The sequence below is a fragment of the Choloepus didactylus genome, chromosome 4, assembly GCF_015220235.1.
Source record: "Choloepus didactylus isolate mChoDid1 chromosome 4, mChoDid1.pri, whole genome shotgun sequence".
Taxonomy (NCBI): domain Eukaryota; kingdom Metazoa; phylum Chordata; class Mammalia; order Pilosa; family Megalonychidae; genus Choloepus; species Choloepus didactylus.
Genome location: NC_051310.1, coordinates 109,182,019 through 109,200,226, shown reverse-complemented (window position 1 = coordinate 109,200,226; position 18,208 = coordinate 109,182,019). Strand labels below are relative to the sequence as shown.

Here is an 18,208-nt window from a genome sequence, read left to right as displayed (position 1 = left end):
GGAGTTTTGATTGGAGTTGCATTGAATCTGTAGATCAGTTTGGGTAGAATAGACATCTTAACAATGATTAGCCTTCCTATCCATGAGCATGGAATATCTTTCCACCTATTTAGGTCCTTCTTTATTTCTTTTGGTAAAGGTTTGTAATTTTCTGTGTAGAGGTCTTTTACGTCCTTGGTTAATCAGTTTATTCCTAGGTACTTGGATTTTTTTAGTTGCTATTGTGAATGGAATTTTTTTTTTTTTAAATTGCCTCTTCAGTTAGGTCATTACTAGTGTATAGGAACATTACTGACTTATGTGCATTAATCTTGTATCCCGCCACTCTGCTCAACTAGCTTTGTCTTTAATTTCTCAGGATTTTCCAAATATAAGATCATATCATCTGCCAATAATGACAGCTTCACTTCTTCTTTTCCAGTTTGGATACCTTTTATTTCTTTGTCTTGGTGAGTTGCTCTGGCTAGAACTTCTAGCATAATGATGAATAATAAAGTTTGATATAGCTCACAGTTTTGAGCTTAGAAAAAATGTCCAAATCAAGCCATCATCAAGGCAATGCTTTCTTCCCCAAGACTGGTGTTCTGGGTCTGGCTGCCGATAATCCTTGGTCCCTGGCTCCTCTGTCACATGGCAATGCCCATGGTGGCCTCTCCTGGCCTCTCCCTTCTCTTCTAGGTTCCGCAGACCCTCAGCTTCTCGCTTCCATGGGTTTCTCTCTGAGTTTCGTTAAGACCTATCCAAAGCCATACCTTACTGAAGTAACTGCACCAAAAGGTCCTTCTTAAAATGGGTTCACACCCACAGGAATGGATTCAGTTTAACAACATGTTTTTCTGGGATACATAGCTCCAAACCACCACACCCTGAAATCTCCCATGGACAACATGGACCCCAGGTTAAAAACCGTTAGCTCATTAAGTAAGGGAGGTGAATGGATCATTGTGTTAGAGGTTTGGGGCTGAAGGGGAATTAATTCTTTTGAGAGTACAATGAGAGAGGAGGGGATCATTGGAAGTTTGGGTAAAGGAAGAGAAATCATGCATGAATCATGGAAAACTATGGGGATGCAGATGAGTTTTGTAGTTTAGGAGGGGCAAAGAAGGAAAGTATGGTAGAGTTAGCTGAAGGTTCCAAAATGAATAGTCTTATGTATTATGTACTTTTGTGGTCTATGCACAGGAGAATTCCTACATTATTGGAGGCTTATAGATGGTTCCATATTGAGATTCAAAGTTAACCTGTGTGTTCAAGAACTACTTTGCCTTGGCTCAGAAATCCATACAAGGGTGATCAGAAGTAACAAGCCTGCCTCCTAAGAAATCCTTTTTCAGATGTACAGGGGACAAGGTTAGCTGTGAGAAATAGCTAAGACACTTGACTTTTAGAAATAGCAATAGCCCCCCACCCCCACCCCCCGAGGAGGGGGAGACTTTAATCTTTCTTGATGGTACTGTAGCCCTAAGTGGTCATGCTTTACAGAAAATATTTTAATATGAGGCTATTAAACAGCTGCATCTAATATGTTCTTTCAAGAATTTAGAATTTGGAAGGAACCTTATAAGTCAGTAAGTGCAACATTTCATTCAGTGGAGAATCCTTCTGATGGAATCTCTAAAAAATGAATATTTAACCTCTCCTGAAATACTGCTATTGAAAGAGCGTGGACCATGCATCGACAGCTCTTGAATCGAGCAACTAAAATCTGCAATTTGCAATCTCCAGCTGCTAGTTCTATAAAGCATAAATTTTATAGGCAAACAATATACTTTAGCTACTCAATTGTTGTTTTCAAATCTTTTCTGCATATGTTTTTCTATCAGGTAACATTAATCAGTCACTAATGACATTAAGAACATGTATGGAAGTCCTTAGAGAAAACCAAATGTATGGAACTAACAAGGTAAATAATTGCCTTTTTTAATCATTTGTATAGTTTCATTTGCGCGCACTTTTTGCCTTATATATTTGGATTTGAATGTATTTATAGATGGTTCCATATCGAGATTCAAAGTTAACCCATCTGTTCAAGAACTACTTTGACGGGGAAGGAAAAGTGCGCATGATTGTATGTGTGAATCCAAAGGCTGAAGACTATGAAGAAAGCTTGGTAATTTTAATTTATCCTCTAAAGAATCGGTTTCTGTAGGGAAAACATAATTAAACTGTGAACTAATAACCAACCTATATTGCTTTATTTAATAATTTCTGTAGGACTTGGATATGCTTTTTTAAAAAAAAATGTCTGTTTGTTTTGTATCTCAGCAAGTCATGAGGTTTGCAGAAGTGACCCAAGAAGTTGAAGTAGCAAGACCAATAGACAAGGCAATATGTGGTTTAACACCTGGGCGGCGATATAGGAACCATGCTCGGGGAGGTCCAGTTGGAGATGGTATGATTTGGTGTTAGTCATTTACCCACTGACTGTTTTCCTATTTTTTCAATCTCTTTCTACATAAGAGAACTGTTTACTTCCCTTTCCCTCAAGAAACAAGTACAAAAAATTTGAACTGAAAAATAAATGAAATTTCTCCTGTTACTTATTAGAACTCATTTTTAAAGGAGGTCTGATTGATGACTCTAGAAATTACATTGTTGGTTGGACTGGGGCTTTAATTACAGTATTAAACTTGTTTAAATAACTAAGTAGCTCATACTTTCCTTTTTAACTTTATATATATATATATATTTTTATAATTCAATACAGAACCATTGACTACAGAAGTGGTTTTGCAGAGTTTTCCACCTTTACCGTCATGTGAAATTTTGGATATCAATGATGAGCAGACACTTCCCAGGCTGATTGAAGCCTTAGAGAAACGACATCACCTACGACAAATGATGATTGATGAGTTTAACAAACAAGGTAAGGGCAAAAATTGTTTGCAGTTATTTTAACTTCAGAAATTAAAGGAATTGCAGTGAATCTGAGTTCTATAGTGGGACACATCTTTAAGGAAGATTACTTTTTCTCTATACTTTATGAGGCTCAAGGCATTGTTTAATTACACTGACAAGGAATATTTTCCCATAGCCCTTTTTTATATTCCAAGAGAGTAAAACAAAGGTAAAAAGTGGTGTCCCCCCCCCCACTTTTTTTTTGACTATCAGTGATGGATACAGAAATAATAGCTACTTTGTTTTTAGTTCCTACTATTTACTTATATGCAAGGCACTTGGACATATATTACATCTTAATAACTGCATCCTTGGGCAAATTACTTAATCTCTCCAGTCCTTAGTCTCCCTGCAATTGTCCCTACCTTACGGGGTGTTGGGAGGATAAATGAGATCAGGAATGAAGACCATGTAGAACAGTGAACAGCCTGGTACATAAGTGCTTGGTCAGTGTATCTGCTATTTTAATTTAATCTTCACAATAAAGTTGTGGTGAAGGTGGTATTTAAATCCCCGTTTTGAAATGAGGAAATATGATCAGAGAAATTAAGAAACTGTTCAGAGTCACATAACTAGCAAGTGGTATACCAGGGATTCCAACTTGTGTCTAACTGATCCCAAATCTAGTGCTATTTCTATTTCTACATTTGTTATTCTAAAGCAAATCATTTACTGGAAGATAAGTGGATCATAAGGGATAGAGAAGTGGAGGCCATTGTGCAAAATGGAAGCCTTCACATTTTTTCAGTAATAAACAGGAAGTTTTTGTGAATGTCTCTTATTGATTTGAAAATCAAATACTGATTTCCTTCCAAATTTGTTTTCTGATGATAGACTGATTCTCAAAGAGAAATTTGCTAAGTAACTACATTTTATATAGTATCTGCTAATAAATTTGATTTCATTGGTTATTTTGGAATTGTAGTAAAACTTGGCCTGTGTGCTTTTGTTTTCAGCTATTACTTTTAAAGCTTTGTTACAAGAATTTGAGAATGCTGTTTTAAATAAGGAAAACTACATTCAAGGAAAGCTAAATGAAAAAGAAAAATTGATTTCAGGACAGAAATTGGAAATAGAACGGCTGGAAAAGAAAAACAAAACTTTAGAATATAAGGTTTGTTTTGGGCATTATCATAATGGATGTGTATGCTGACCATTTAACACTGGTCTCTGCTTTAGCTGTCTGTATATTTTATTCTGCTCTATGGGCTGGTAACTGCTGCTTACTAAAAATTTTACTTGGCAATTTACTAATTTTCATCCCACCCAAAGAAGAAGAAATGTGAGTGAAACACATAAAAGGGAGAAAAGGATAATATATTCTTCAATTATGAGTTAGACTAGCAATTGAAGAGAGTGTTTTCTTGCCGATATAAGTGAGCCTTTTCGAGGACTTTCTAGATTTTTTGCTTTGGTTATAAATTTGCTTTTTAATTTATTAGAAATATTTCCTCAGTATAGTTTTCTCAGTAATTACATGAAATAAATGATTAAATGAGATAATATAAAATGCCAGCATGGTGTCGTGGATGTAAAATACTCCATAATTGTTAATTGGATTGTATTTGCCATTATCTATCAGATTGTAAAAGAGGATTAAACTGAGGATTAACCCTTTCCTATGGGGGTAGAAGGAAATACTGTTTTGTTGGGGATGTTGCAGCACTCTGTAATATATGTTTGCTCCCTCATTTACAGAGGATCATTTAGAGGTTGAGGGGTGGGGAATAAACATTCATGTCTATTCTGAAAATAACCTAAAAAGTTAAAATTTGGGGCCTTAATTTTAGGGGAAAGTAATTCTCTGAAGTCAAGTATAACTTTGTCTTTCAATGAGAAACTTGTTTAACAACTTCTCATTTCTAGGAATGGAGATGGGCATGCAGATGAAAATTTATAGCAGAGAATATGCTTTTTTCATGATTTTTTTCTTCTCACAACTATTCTTAATTAAAAGACATTATTTTATAGCTGTGTGAAATGTCTATATATGAAATATTGAGCGTAATGATCTACCTTCCTAGATTGAGATTTTAGAGAAAACAACTACTATCTATGAAGAAGATAAGCGCAATCTGCAACAGGAACTTGAAACCCAGAATCAGAAACTTCAGCGACAGTTTTCTGACAAACGCAGATTAGAAGCCAGGTTGCAAGGCATGGTGACAGAAACAACAATGAAGTGGGAGAAGGAATGTGTGAGTGTCGTTCTTGTGGTGCTTATCTTGGAGTTGGATGATTTATTGAAACTGTAGTTTAAATTTTTGAATTTTCGTACTTTGGGTAGGGTTTTGGTGTTGGCAGTAGTAGCCACTATTCAGTTTATCCTATTTTCTCTCTCTCCCTCCAAATCCATGCTAAGTTAATTAGTATTATAAAGCATAGTTCACTCTGAGGAAGAACAGGAGATCTCTTATTTTCAGGAAATGTAAGAGACTAGGTAATCTGGTGCATTTATTTGTTGTGATTGAATTAGAATATCAATTGGCATTGATCATGTGTAGGAGCGTCGAGTAGCAGCCAAGCAGCTGGAGATGCAGAATAAACTCTGGGTCAAAGATGAGAAACTGAAACAGCTGAAGGCTATTGTTACTGAACCCAAAACTGAAAAGCCAGAGAGACCATCTCGGGAGCGGGATCGAGAAAAAGTTACTCAAAGATCTGTTTCTCCATTACCAGTACCTGTAAGTTATTTTGTAGTTTTACAGTATTAGAGAAAACATGTTTTCTAAAGGACTAGTTCTATGAAATAAATTTTTTTGTTTTATACTACTTATTGTATTTCTTAAACCTCAAAGTATTTTAAAATTTAGTATAAATATAAATTTAGTACAAAAATTTTGTAATTTAGTACCAATAATTCCTTATACTGTTAAGTCATGTGCTAAAATTATAGAAAAATAATTTTCTATATATTATAAGCGATAATGAATTGTTTCTCTCAGTTTTTCAGTCTTACTCATTAATTTCTCTTCAATTTTTTTAGCTTTCTACTAACTATATTGCTCAGATTTCCAACGGCCAGCAACTCATGAGCCAGCCACAGATCCATAGGCGCTCTAATTCTTGCAGCAGCATTTCTGTAGCTTCCTGTATTTCGGAATGGGAGCAGAAAATTCCTCCGTACAACACACCTCTCAATGTCACATCTATTGCAAGGCGTAGGCAGCAGGAGCCAGGACAAAGTAAAACTTGTGTCGTGTCAGACAGAAGGCGAGGGATGTACTGGACTGAAGGCAGGGAGGTGGTTCCTACATTCAGAAATGAGATAGAAATAGAAGAGGATCGTTGCTGCAGGGTTAGTGCCAGTATTGTTTTAAAGTGCTGAAGCAACAGATTTTATCTTTGTGTTTTTTGGTTCAGAAAGTTCAATGGAAAGATGGATGGGCTCCAACTAAACAATATCTAATCTTTCTGTTAGTTAATTTGAAAGATTGAATCACCCTGAAATTGAGGCCTGGCTCTTCATCTGAAAAAGCCAAAACATGTTTGGCAATGGAAATAATGCCTCATATGTTCGATGAACATAGGTCATTTTGGTGCATCCCAGAGTAATGTGTCCTTTTCAATTGCATAAGCGAATGTGCATTACTCAAAATCAGTAAAGATGAGTGTTCACTTTCCATTTTTTTTCTTTTGGGTCCCTTTCCCCAAATTATTTTTTTCTGCTTTTGAACGTTTTTTTCTTTCTTTCTTTCTTTCTTTTTTTTTTTTAATTGCTTTTCCCAAAGTTTTATTTTGAAAAATTTCAAACCTGTAGAAAATTGAAAGAATAGTATGTAACATCTTTTTTCCCTTACCTCGATTTGCCAGTTGTTACTCTGTATAGAAGTAAATGTTTTTTCCCTGAATCTTTTAAAAGTGACACTTTATCCCTAAATTTTTTATTATTTATCTTCTAGAAAAAAGGACATTTTCCTACATAATCTCCATCCTTGCCCACCTAAGAAAGTTAACATTAATTCAGTAAATGTCCTCTAGTAAACAGTCCTTACATTTTTGCATTTGACCCAGAAATGTTTCTTTTTTTCAATCTATGATCCATCAAGGTGCATGCATTCCATTTGATTATTGTTTCTTTAATCTCTTTTAATATGAAATGGGCCTCCTACCTTTTTCTGATTTTCATGACATTGACTTTTTGAAGAGACCAGGCCAGTTGTTTTGTAACTTTTGAAGGTTTGAATGTACAATAAGTTGCTTTTAATTTCAAGGCCTTCTTATCAATTTATGAGGGCTCTGCCTCATTCATTAAGGGCTTTAATTATATTCACTATAATATTTTTGTTCTTGGGGATTAAGGTGAAATTTTTCTTTGAATCTGGATAAATGGATAAATGGGCCAAGTAACACTGTGAATTTACATTTAGAAAAATCTTAACAGTTCATTTAGAAGTTTTCTTCTAATCTTATAGTAAATGTTTGCTTTAGATTTTTTTGCTGTATAATTTAGGGTTGCATACAAAAGTTCATTTAGTTGGCCCACATCCCTAATTTTTAGGGGATAGTGATCAATCCCAAAGTATTTACCAAGGCAACAGATTATTCTAAAATCTTTTATGTACTTTACTTTCCAGAGTTTGCCTTAATATACCTTTTTAGGGAACAAATTATGCTGAATGGTCTTTCTGATCAACTCTAGTAAATCCCCTTATTTCATGATAGTTTATAGATTGAAAACTATTCAAAGCCTGCTTATGCCTGGTCCACACTATTGTAATGCCTAAATTGGCTATGAGATATTTAAGAGGATTTACTGGAGATCCTTTAACTTCTCATCTGAAATCAAAATCTCTTTAGAAGTGCAGCAGAAACTTAGGGTTTTTTGGTAAAAAAAAAAAAAAAATCAGGTGGACTGAATTTATAAAAGAAATTAAAATATCATTTATTTCATAAATATTAGTATGTTGTAAGGACTACCATCTTTCCAAAGCTTGTCTCAGAATGTATTTACTGCTAGATGTGTTAAAGAAGACTGACATCTTTGCTAAATGGTAATCATAAGAGGCAGACTTGCTTAACTTTAATTGAACCACTTTAAGAATGGAAAGTTTCTGCTTTAAAGTTTCAGGCATTGTTTAGTGACAAACTATTGACTGTGTTTTGTAAAATAATGGTTTGTGCTGTCACTAGTGCTTCATTTGTTTCTTGTAATTAATGTAGGGAAAAATGCTTCAGTTATATCCAGATAGGCATTTTGGAATTGGCGTCTTGATAATTGACCAGCTTTGAAGGATTTGGCCGCTGAGACAGACTTTTTCATTTACTTTGTTTTATAAACAGAAAGTGTTCACAAAATTTCAAAGATCACTAATTGCTTCTAACTATTAACTATGTGCTAGATATGAAATATTTTTTCTTAGGCTGAATATACTAATATTTTAACTTTCCCCAGATTATATGGCATTTGACTGGAAGCAACTAGTTTTCTATTGTATGTTAGAGACTGATTGACACAACATTCTTTTTTTGGTTCTTGAAACCTTGATGAAATGTTTGGAAAAAAATTAGTTGGTATGTTTTAGCCATTATTGTATCTTGAACTTTTCATGAAGTTCTGTGATGACATTTTAAAATCTTAACTGAAAATGTTCAGAAGTACTTTATCCTTTTATTCTTTTTTATATAGCTGGTTATTGTATCTTATGTTCTTTAATATTTTATGCTGTATAGCTGCATCAGCTTTTATTTTTTGTCCTTATTTTTGTATAGGGGTGTCAGTGCCTCTTTTGCTTAGAGGCCTGTGATATGTTTAGGGTTTTTATTGATTTTATTGACAGTTGTAAAAGAGTTGTGGACCTAATTGATAACCTCACAATAGCAGGCACAAATGTTGTTTTTTGACTAAAGATGAAATATGAATTATTTGTCCTGAACATCAGCTAAGCAGGAAGGACTAGCAGCACTACCAGAGTTTTTCCTTCCATTCTTTGTTGAAAGGGAAGTTCCTTGGTAGGAAAAAAAAATATATATATATATGGTGGTATTAAAAGAGGTTTGGGTTTCAAGCTTAAATATAAAGAGAACATTTAAATTTCTTGAGTAACATAGTTAGCTTTTGAGAAGGTTCACGCATTTGTTTTGATATTGTCATCAAGTAATATAGTCAACCTGCTGCACTTCTAATAACACCTTTACATTAATTCTGGATTATGCTTATTTCTTGATTGCTCTTTCAATCTGATCAGAACGCACCACCAATTCGTCTCCGACACAGACGATCACGCTCTGCAGGAGACAGATGGGTAGATCATAAGCCTGCCTCTAACGTGCAAACTGAAACAGTCATGCAGCCACATGTCCCTCATGCCATCACAGTCTCTGTTGCAAATGAAAAGGCACTAGCTAAGTGTGAGAAGTACATGCTGACCCACCAGGAACTAGCCTCCGATGGGGAGATTGAAACTAAACTAATTAAGGTAAAACAAATTTATACAGGAGAAACAAGTACATAAAAAGTCAACATAACATCCCTTTACCCTGCTACTCCTTTGATGCCACACAGGCAGTGTCAACTGGAATTCAAATGTTTGATGTAATCTTTTTGTTTGTTAGCAGAAAACTAAAGTAACTTCTTAGGTTGTGAATCTGCTAAACTGGGGTTAAATCTGCTGTTTTCCTCTGTATGAGGCTTAGATTCTTTTGGGTTGTTAGAGGAACTCCAGAGCTATAATATACTGTTTCTTTAATTAATGTATATTTAGTTTTAACCCCTTCTTAAAAAGTAAACCTGAACAAAGAATTCCTAACTTTGCTATCAGTTCAAGATAAAAAGCCCACATTAAAATCTGACCTGTCAAAATTACTCAGTTACCAAACCACCCAATGCCCTGTCCCAGAAGGAGACTTGCCTGCCTGTAGGATTTTCTTTTGGTCACAGAGTCAGTGAATAATCAAGGAAGTTAAAGGACAAGACAAAACAAAACAAAAGCTTTTCATTTCAAATTCAATTTAGAGGATAGTTCTTACTATAATTATAGTGACAAATAAGGCCATACTGTAATTGGAATATTGGTGGTGGTGGTGGTGGTGGTCGGGTTACTCAGACAATAAAGTATATGCTTTAATACTTATAAAAACTTACAGTGGATTTCTTGATCCTTAGCAGAGTTTAGTTTTTAATTATAGGTTGAAATAATACGGTTTTTATTTTTCAGTTATGAATGTTTCTAATTATATTGTATTGGATGTCTTTTGTTTAGTGAGAGTTAATGTACTGAAATTTTTAAAGTGTTTGAATAGTACAGACGCATCAGTCCCAAACACCATCTGGTTTTGTGGGTGGGAGCTTCCATAAAACAGTATTATCTTGACATCAATTTGAAATATGCTATATGTGTGTTTATCATTTGGGTTTATTAAAGTGTAACAATGACCTTTTCTCTTGGCTTTAGGGTGATGTTTTTAAAACAAGGGGTGGCGGACAATCTGTTCAGTTTACCGATATTGAAACTTTGAAGCAAGAATCACCAAGTGGGTGAGTGATCATCAAAGATGTCTCTTTAGAGGCTGTCATTTTCTTAAATGCTCATTCTTGAGGAACAGAAGATCCTGTAAGATTTATCATTAATTCTCTGAAAGGGTATAGATGGTATTTCCCTATTTCTAGTTTTTTTCCTGTTCTTAGATGCAAAATTAATTATTGCATCATGTTTCCCCTTTTCCTGTAGTCGAAAACGAAGATCTTCCACTGTGGCAGCTGCCCAGCCAGATGGTACAGAGTGTGAATGGACCGATGTAGAAACAAGGGTAGGGGTGAAAAATTAAAACATTTGTCTGCTTAATAAAAATCAGGGGTGTCATGTTTTAAACCCCACAGCTGTAGCTTTTTTGTTTGCTCCTTGAAGAAGCTGAGTTACAATCTCATGTTGCCAGGGAAGCCTGTAGGCCTCTTCACAGCAGTCCTATTAAGATGTTTGCTTAGGTCTTCAGTTCAAAGACCCAGTTTTCAGTGCAGAGGGACAAGGCCCAGGAATTGAGTCAGAGTGTCCCTTTATCATAAAAAGAAGTCACATCAAGTGGATGGGAATCTTCTCAGAAGCCGCCTATCAGGAATTCCCTCAGTACTGGTGTTGTTCCCTCTTTCCTCAGAGGGAAAGAGCGTGGGAAAGTGGCCACTAATTTTCTCAAGAACTCCTCTTCATATGTAAAATCAGGAAAGCTACCTGGATGATTTCTTAAACCATGTTATCTCCCAATGTTTGTGGCCTATGTCAGAAATAAATTGCAAGTAATCTGGTATTTTAACATAGATATCTTCGCTGAACTAGAAAGCAATGTTGGATTTCATCATGGGTTGAGCCTAGTTTTTAAAGAGAATTGTTTTATAGACTGCTGAAAGGCACTGACTTTTCCTTTCCTGTCCTTTTCCTATCAGTGTTCTGTGGCTGTGGAGATGAAAGCAGGATCTCAGCTGGGACCTGGATATCAGCATCATGCACAACCCAAGTGAGAATTGACTGTAATTGGGGCTTTGCTGTGTATGTTTTCCCTCTAGTATGTCCACCACCACCCTTCTCCCTACCATCTACTTGTTTTAAGAGAAAATATGGGATTTCTGTTTACCCCTTGAAATATCTGGGCCCTTCTGGCAGATTTTAGTTGGCAGCAGGAGTCCTGAGAACTTGAGAAGGCTTGATAAGAGCAATTAAAGCTGCTAGAACAGGAGTTGATAGAAGATTGTTTGCTATTGTTCATTTTTTGCCAATGTTCATAAAGCTTTCAGAGGCTGAACCGAGATTACCTATAGGGAGAGAAGGCTGAAGGCTTTAGTCTGGGATGACAGCTCTAGGACTTGCTTCTTGGTATTGCTAGAGAAATAAATGTTCAATAAAATAAATAAACCCGAATAGCAGAATTTATGGTCAGGAAAGAAATCACACCCTGCCGCCCCCTCCCCTCCCCTGGCCTTAAACATCCCTAGGAATCTGGCCTATTTTCCATATTTTAGTTAGTAAAACCCCTTCTTTTCATGATCTATCTATATAGGTCTGTGTGTCCATTTTTGACATGTATTCCTGAGCAATATAGAAAACTTTTGCAACAAGATAGACAAAGAAAGGAAGTCCTACTTTCTAAATTTAATGGTAGATAAGCATATTTTATAAAAGTTATTTGCTTTTTTTCCGAAGGATTTAAATTTTCCCATAAAACAGGGATTCTTCTCAAAGCCCTCCTAAGATTTAGTTGCTGTGAGTGTCACTAATTGCAAATTCAGTCCTAAAAGCTGGTTTTTATGTTTCAGGCGCAAGAAGCCATGAACTGACACAGTCCCAGTAACAAAAGAACATTTTCATTGGGGTTGCTGATTTCTTCAAAGCCACACCAAAAGCACTCTGATTCATCTTATAGAACTCCAGCTTTGCTGAGCATCACAGACCTTGGATACATAATACACTGGCCTAGATCAAAGCTTCCCTATGGTTCCAAAGACATCTAATATTCAACACTCTTTTAATATTAAATTTCTTGCCATATTTAATATTAATAGCAGAGAAAGACCCCTTTTCCTTATTGCTGTATGAACTTTTTTATAATGCTATTTTTGGTATATTTCTTGTATACTTATGAACTAATTCATGCAAGTTTTTGTCTTGGGTGATTATGGACGAATATATTTAGATCACGCTTTTTTTATTTTTTTATTGTGACTTTTCCAGCTCTGGTCTGAATATTTCTTTAAGGTTTTATATACAAAACAAATGCTGCTATTGATTAGCTGCAAGAATGCACTTTAGACATATTTGACAATTCAGACTTTTAAAATGAAGATGTCAGTGACTGACCAATCATCAAACCATATTAGGAAGTTGTTTTGAATTTTGTATGTATATATTCATTTTCTGACATTTAGATATGTCAAAAAGTTGAAATAAAAAGCACTAAGAAAATACAAGGTTGTGTGATGGTCATTCGATACATACGCCAGCACCTAGCATAGTACCTTACATCTATTTAGCTCACACTCAGTATTTGTGGGGTAAATTAAAAGAAAGCACTAGGGAAAAAAAATTTAAAAAGGAAAACACTAGAAAATATTAAGTAATCTGATATTAAATGGACAATACCTTGTTTGTGTGTGACAACTGTAATATATACATGTTAAGTATATTCTTCTAGCCATTCATAGAAAAAAGATGGTTTGGGATAATTTAGGAAAAGTACTATTGACAAGCATGGTAAAATGATCCATTTTTGCATGAGTGAACATTTTTCTCTGACTAAATCTGGATTTCTTTTGAAGCTGAGCTTTTTTTTTTTGACTAAAATGATAGTTTAATCTTTATTTATTAATGGTGAAATTGTAATATTAGTCCTAACTAAAAATAGATTCAAAACTTAAGGAAAAAGCAAACTCCACTTATTTTTCAGTAGTAGTATAGTAGTAAGCAATGTCATATTTATAGGTATGTTTTTAGAATGCTTCAGACTACCATTGTAAAGGTTAAATCCTGTTTCAGCAGGTATTGTAGAGTTTAATTGATCTAATTCTTGACTATTTTGCAATTTTTAAAATGACATATTGCTTGGTGTTTGGAAAATAAATAGGTGGAAAGTTTTTACTATGGTAGGGGAAGCTGGGGTAATGGAATTTACCTTAAGTAACAAGATGTTGAATCCCCTAAATCCTTGAACCACAAAAAATTAAGAGAAACACAAGGGCAGTTGATGTTTTGCTTCAGTAGTTCTCTTAAATAAATATGAAGACTAGCTGTGGTTGAGTGCTTACTGTATGTCTGGTACCCAGTAAAGGTATTATCTATAATTTATAGGTGCAAGAGTTATGCTCCTTAAGGACCTCTAGGTCCTAAATGGTGGAGCTGATAACTTAAGCTCAAGCCTGACATCAGATCTCTTAACTACTTTGCTGTATCTTTATAGTTTAATATTTTTCTAATCCCTAGTTGTTAATTTCTGATGTTTTTCAACAGCCTTGTCTGTTGAGATCATTATACCTTACATCATTTAGTGTTTTGGTTTCCAAACTTTTCAATAATTTTCTGTACAACCCAGAGGCAAATACGGCAGTCATTTGTACCACATAGAAGAGGAAACAGATCCAGAGAAGCAAAGTGCTGCTTTCTAAGTCACATAGGGATGGAGCCAGGACTAACTGGATTTCTTATGCAATTTTTTCATTCAACTTTGGTTTTGAGACTTATCCATAGCTCATGTTCACCATTTTATGCTAGTGCATGTCCACACTGAGGCAGCTGCCAATTTTCCATAGTGCTGCAGGGAACAGCCTTGTACTTGGACCCTCATGCACATGTTTCAGAGTTCTGTAGGGGAGATCAGAACAAAATTGCTGGGTTTTGGCTATGGATATCTTCAACTTCAGCCAGATTTTACCAATTTACATTTCTACTCCTTTTGTGGTTTCTCCCTAACATTTCCACACATTCTCTCCTATACTTGTAGTCTTTTGCCAATCTGATGGATATGAAATGATACCTCAGTGGTTTAATTTGAACTTCCTGATTGTTAGTAGTGAGCATCAGTATCTTTTCCTGTGTTACCTGGCAGTTCTAGTTTCTTCCTTTGAATTGTCTGCTTGTATCTTTGCTATTTAACTAGTTAGTATTTTTCTCACTGGTATGTAGGACTTCTTTAATATCCCTTGGGTATTTTGGGCCCCATTTTTTTCTCCCAATCTGTGAGGTCTTTTCACTTTTTTTATAGTATTTTTTAAAGAAAAATATTTTTTTTTAGAACTCATTAGAATTTACAGAAAAATTGTGACGATAATACAGAGTTCCCATACCCTGCACCTAATTTCCCCTATTACATCTTAAATTAGTATATATACTTGTTCCAGTTAATGAACGAATATTGATAATATTAACTAAAGTCCATACTTTATGTTGTTCACAGTACCATCATATAGTTGTGCATTCATCACCACAGTCAATTTTTGAACATTTTCATTACTCCAAAAAATAAAAATAAGAATAAAAATCAAAGTAAAAATGAATACCCAAAACATCTCATACTCTTCCTCCCCACCACCCCCACCTGTTATTCATTTACTCCCATTTTTCTACTCATCTCTCCATATACCGGATAAAGGGAGTGTGAGCCATACCTTACTTCTTACTTAATGACCTTAATGTTCCAGGATCCCATCCAGGATACCAAATTACATTTAGTTATCATGTCTTCTTAGACTCCTCTTGGCTGTGACAGTTTCTAAGATTTTGGTTATGGTATCTTTTGCTTAAAGTTTTAAATTTTGATGCAATCAAATTTATCAATTTTTTTTCCTTTATGTTTGTGTCCTAAGTAATTTTTCCATATCTTGATGTCATAATATTCTCCTATATTTTCTTCTAAAACTTTTACAGAGTTTTGCTTTTTACTTTATGTATGGTGTGAGGAAGGAATTAAAGATTTCCCCCACTCCCAGCCACCATATGGATAAGAAACCAATTGTCCTAGTACCTTTCTTTTTGAAGAGACCACCCCTTCCCCCAGATGACATAACCAGTTTCCCAAATATATGAGAGTAGATTTTTAAGTTCTCTGTTCTATTTTTCCATTTTCATGACAATACCACACTTCATTATGTATTTGTTTGAGTGCTACGTGTCAGGCACTGTTTTAGGCACAAGACATACAGTGGCAAACTAAAGTTGGTGTCCTTATGGGAAGTAAATCCTCCCTTATTTTAAAAATTGTCCTGACTACTATTGGCCTTTGATCCTTCCATTTAAAATTTAAAGTCTGTTTATCAAATTACACTGAAAATTCCAATGGAATTTTTATGGAAATTACATAGACAGAATTGCCCATTTTTAAGATATTGAGTCTTTCCGTGGCATATCAGTATTTTGGTTGCCTTTTATATCACTCCATAAAGTTTTATAATTAAAAATATAATAGCCATATACATCTTGTTAGATTTATCCCTAGAAACCATGTAGTTTCTGTTTCTGTTGTCTGAGGTATATTTTTGAGAAAATACTACATTTTCTAGTGGGCTGCTGATGAGCACAGGAATGGCGATTTTTGTATATTAATATCAGCAACCTTGCCAAATTATTACTCTGAATTGTCCATAAATTCTCTTAGAATTTCTGGGTAGATAATCATATCTATGAATAATGTGAATTCATACCTTTCCAATTTTAATACTTTTCTTTTATGGAGTGGCTAAAATCTCTAAAATAGGAATTGAATAGAAGCAGAGAAAGGGGACATTCTTGTTTGTTACTGATTTTAAGAGAATGTTTCTTAAGTTTCATCATTAGGCATGAAATTTGCTGTAGATTTTGGTAGATAGCCTTTATCAGGATTTGGAAAGTACCTTTTATGCCAGTTTTCTAAGCGTTTATTTGATCAGTGTTCAAATTTTATCAAGGGGTTGGTCTTTCTGAATCTACTAAGAATTTCTTATAGGTTTTCCTCTTTGTTAATGTAATGAGTAATTTTTAAAAGATTTTATAAATGAAACATTTAATTGTGATACATATTTTTATATACATTTCTAGATTCAGTTAATTAACATTTTATTTTCGACTTTTGTGTCTACATTTTGCATTTATGTATAAATTATCTTTCTTATAGTTTAGGGTCCTTTTGTTATTACAGCTATAAAATGATTTGGGGCACAAAATATTAATTTGACTTAAAAAGGTTTCTTAATATAGTATAATTAGGCAATTAAAAAATCTGTGTTTAAGTTTTATTTGCTAGATCAGTTTTTTGTTAAACATACTGGTGGGGGAATAAATGTTTTGGACTGATATGTTCTGGCTTTGTAAATGTTTGGATATCTCAACAGCTTTACCTTTCTCCACCAGAATGCCACAATAATTGCTTCCTAGATTTGGATGAAAACTCAAAACAGCAGTTTATTTTTAAAAAGCCTTATAGCTTTAAAAAATTTTTTTTCTTTTTTTTTTTTTAATTTGGGATATTAAAATGTGTTTACGTTTGTGGCTAACATTGTCCCAACTGGGATGCTAAAGTGGGGATTCTGATGACAGAGTTTGGTCAGGGATGATTATGAGATAATAGCAATGACTGAATAAAGCGGATTCCCTAAAAAACTTGAGCCATCTTTCTAGGAAACTAGGTAAATTCCAAGAGGGAAATAGTACACGCAATGTAAAGATTACCATTCTTCTTAAATTAAATTCAGTTTTATTGAGATATACTCACATATCATACAGTCATCCATGGTGTACAATCAACTGTTCACAGTACCATCATATAGTTATGCATTCATCACCCCAATCTATTTTTGAACATTTTCCTTACACCAGAAAGAATAAGAACAAAAAATAAAAGTAAAAAAGAACACCCAGATCATCCCCCCCTTGCCACCCTATTTTTCATTTAGTTTTTGTCCTCATTCTTCTACTCATCCATCCACATACTGGATAAAGGGAGTGCGATCCACAAGGTTTTCACAATCACACTGTCACCCCTTGAAAGCTACGTTGTTATACACTCATCTTCAAGAGTCAAGGCTACTGGGTTGGCGTTTGACAATTTCAGGTTATTTACTTGTAGCTATTCTAATACATTAAAACCTAAGGAGGGTTATAAAGATTACCGTTTTTGAAGACGAGCTAAAATTAAGTTTCAGATAATATAGTAATTAATGCATACCAGTTGTAAAAAATTTGAAATACCAAACATAAAGGAGAAGATAATTTATCCACAATTCCCCAAACCCAGCCCTCTCCACATACACAAGCAAACGGCACTAAAATTAGGCTTCTAGATTCCAAATCCAGGCTCTACAGCGCAGTAACTTTAATCTTGGGCTTGTCACCTGGTCCGCGCCTTAATTTTGCCTTTTGCAAAACGGAGGTAATACTACTCACTTATATTGAGTGAGAATTACACGAATCCTCACTTGGCTGGGACATTGTAGACGCTCAGCTGCTACTGATATCGTAACTCTCAGTTTCTCCTCTATTTACTTATATTCGAGACACTGCTCCAAGCATCTGGGCCCGAAGTTATGACGTACTTCTGCTACCGGAGGCTGGCGGCGTAAATACTGCCTCGCGTCTTAAGGCGTACAGTGGAGGTGAGATCCATTTACCTAGGTAACTTTTCCTTAAAAATATTTTGAATGTTCACGAGCTCTGGGTGTTTTCTTTTTTTTTTTATTTTCACCAAAATCAAGGGAAAATGCTTTTGAAAGCTTTTAGCAACTTTTGTAACTCGCAACGAAACTGTCACAAACAGCACGCAGACGCCTTGAGTCCGTCTTCCGCGGCGGTTCTCGCCCCGCCTCTTCCGCCAGATGCAGGCGCCGATTGGTCCTTATTGTCGGTATAAGATACCGCGCGCA

The 18,208-nt window shown here is 34.9% G+C and overlaps 1 protein-coding gene across 4 annotated transcripts in view; it reads left to right on the top strand.

The window, feature by feature from the left end:
• KIF23 (kinesin family member 23) overlaps positions 1-12,793 on the top strand; it is a 29,676-nt gene extending 16,883 nt beyond the window's left edge. For 2 of the 4 annotated variants that reach the window (XM_037833548.1, XM_037833549.1), the window contains 13 exons: positions 1,824-1,903; positions 1,991-2,110; positions 2,266-2,392; positions 2,708-2,866; positions 3,855-4,012; positions 4,923-5,096; positions 5,403-5,582; positions 5,885-6,196; positions 9,087-9,317; positions 10,293-10,375; positions 10,569-10,647; positions 11,276-11,346; positions 12,143-12,793. In XM_037833548.1, the coding sequence (XP_037689476.1) occupies positions 1,824-1,903; positions 1,991-2,110; positions 2,266-2,392; positions 2,708-2,866; positions 3,855-4,012; positions 4,923-5,096; positions 5,403-5,582; positions 5,885-6,196; positions 9,087-9,317; positions 10,293-10,375; positions 10,569-10,647; positions 11,276-11,346; positions 12,143-12,158 (1,790 nt within the window). In that variant the 3' untranslated portion in view covers positions 12,159-12,793. The remainder of the gene's footprint in view (positions 1-1,823; positions 1,904-1,990; positions 2,111-2,265; positions 2,393-2,707; positions 2,867-3,854; positions 4,013-4,922; positions 5,097-5,402; positions 5,583-5,884; positions 6,197-9,086; positions 9,318-10,292; positions 10,376-10,568; positions 10,648-11,275; positions 11,347-12,142) is intronic. The other 2 variants (XM_037833551.1, XM_037833550.1) reach the window with 2 other exon arrangements.
• Positions 12,794-18,208: the final 5,415 nt, after the last annotated feature.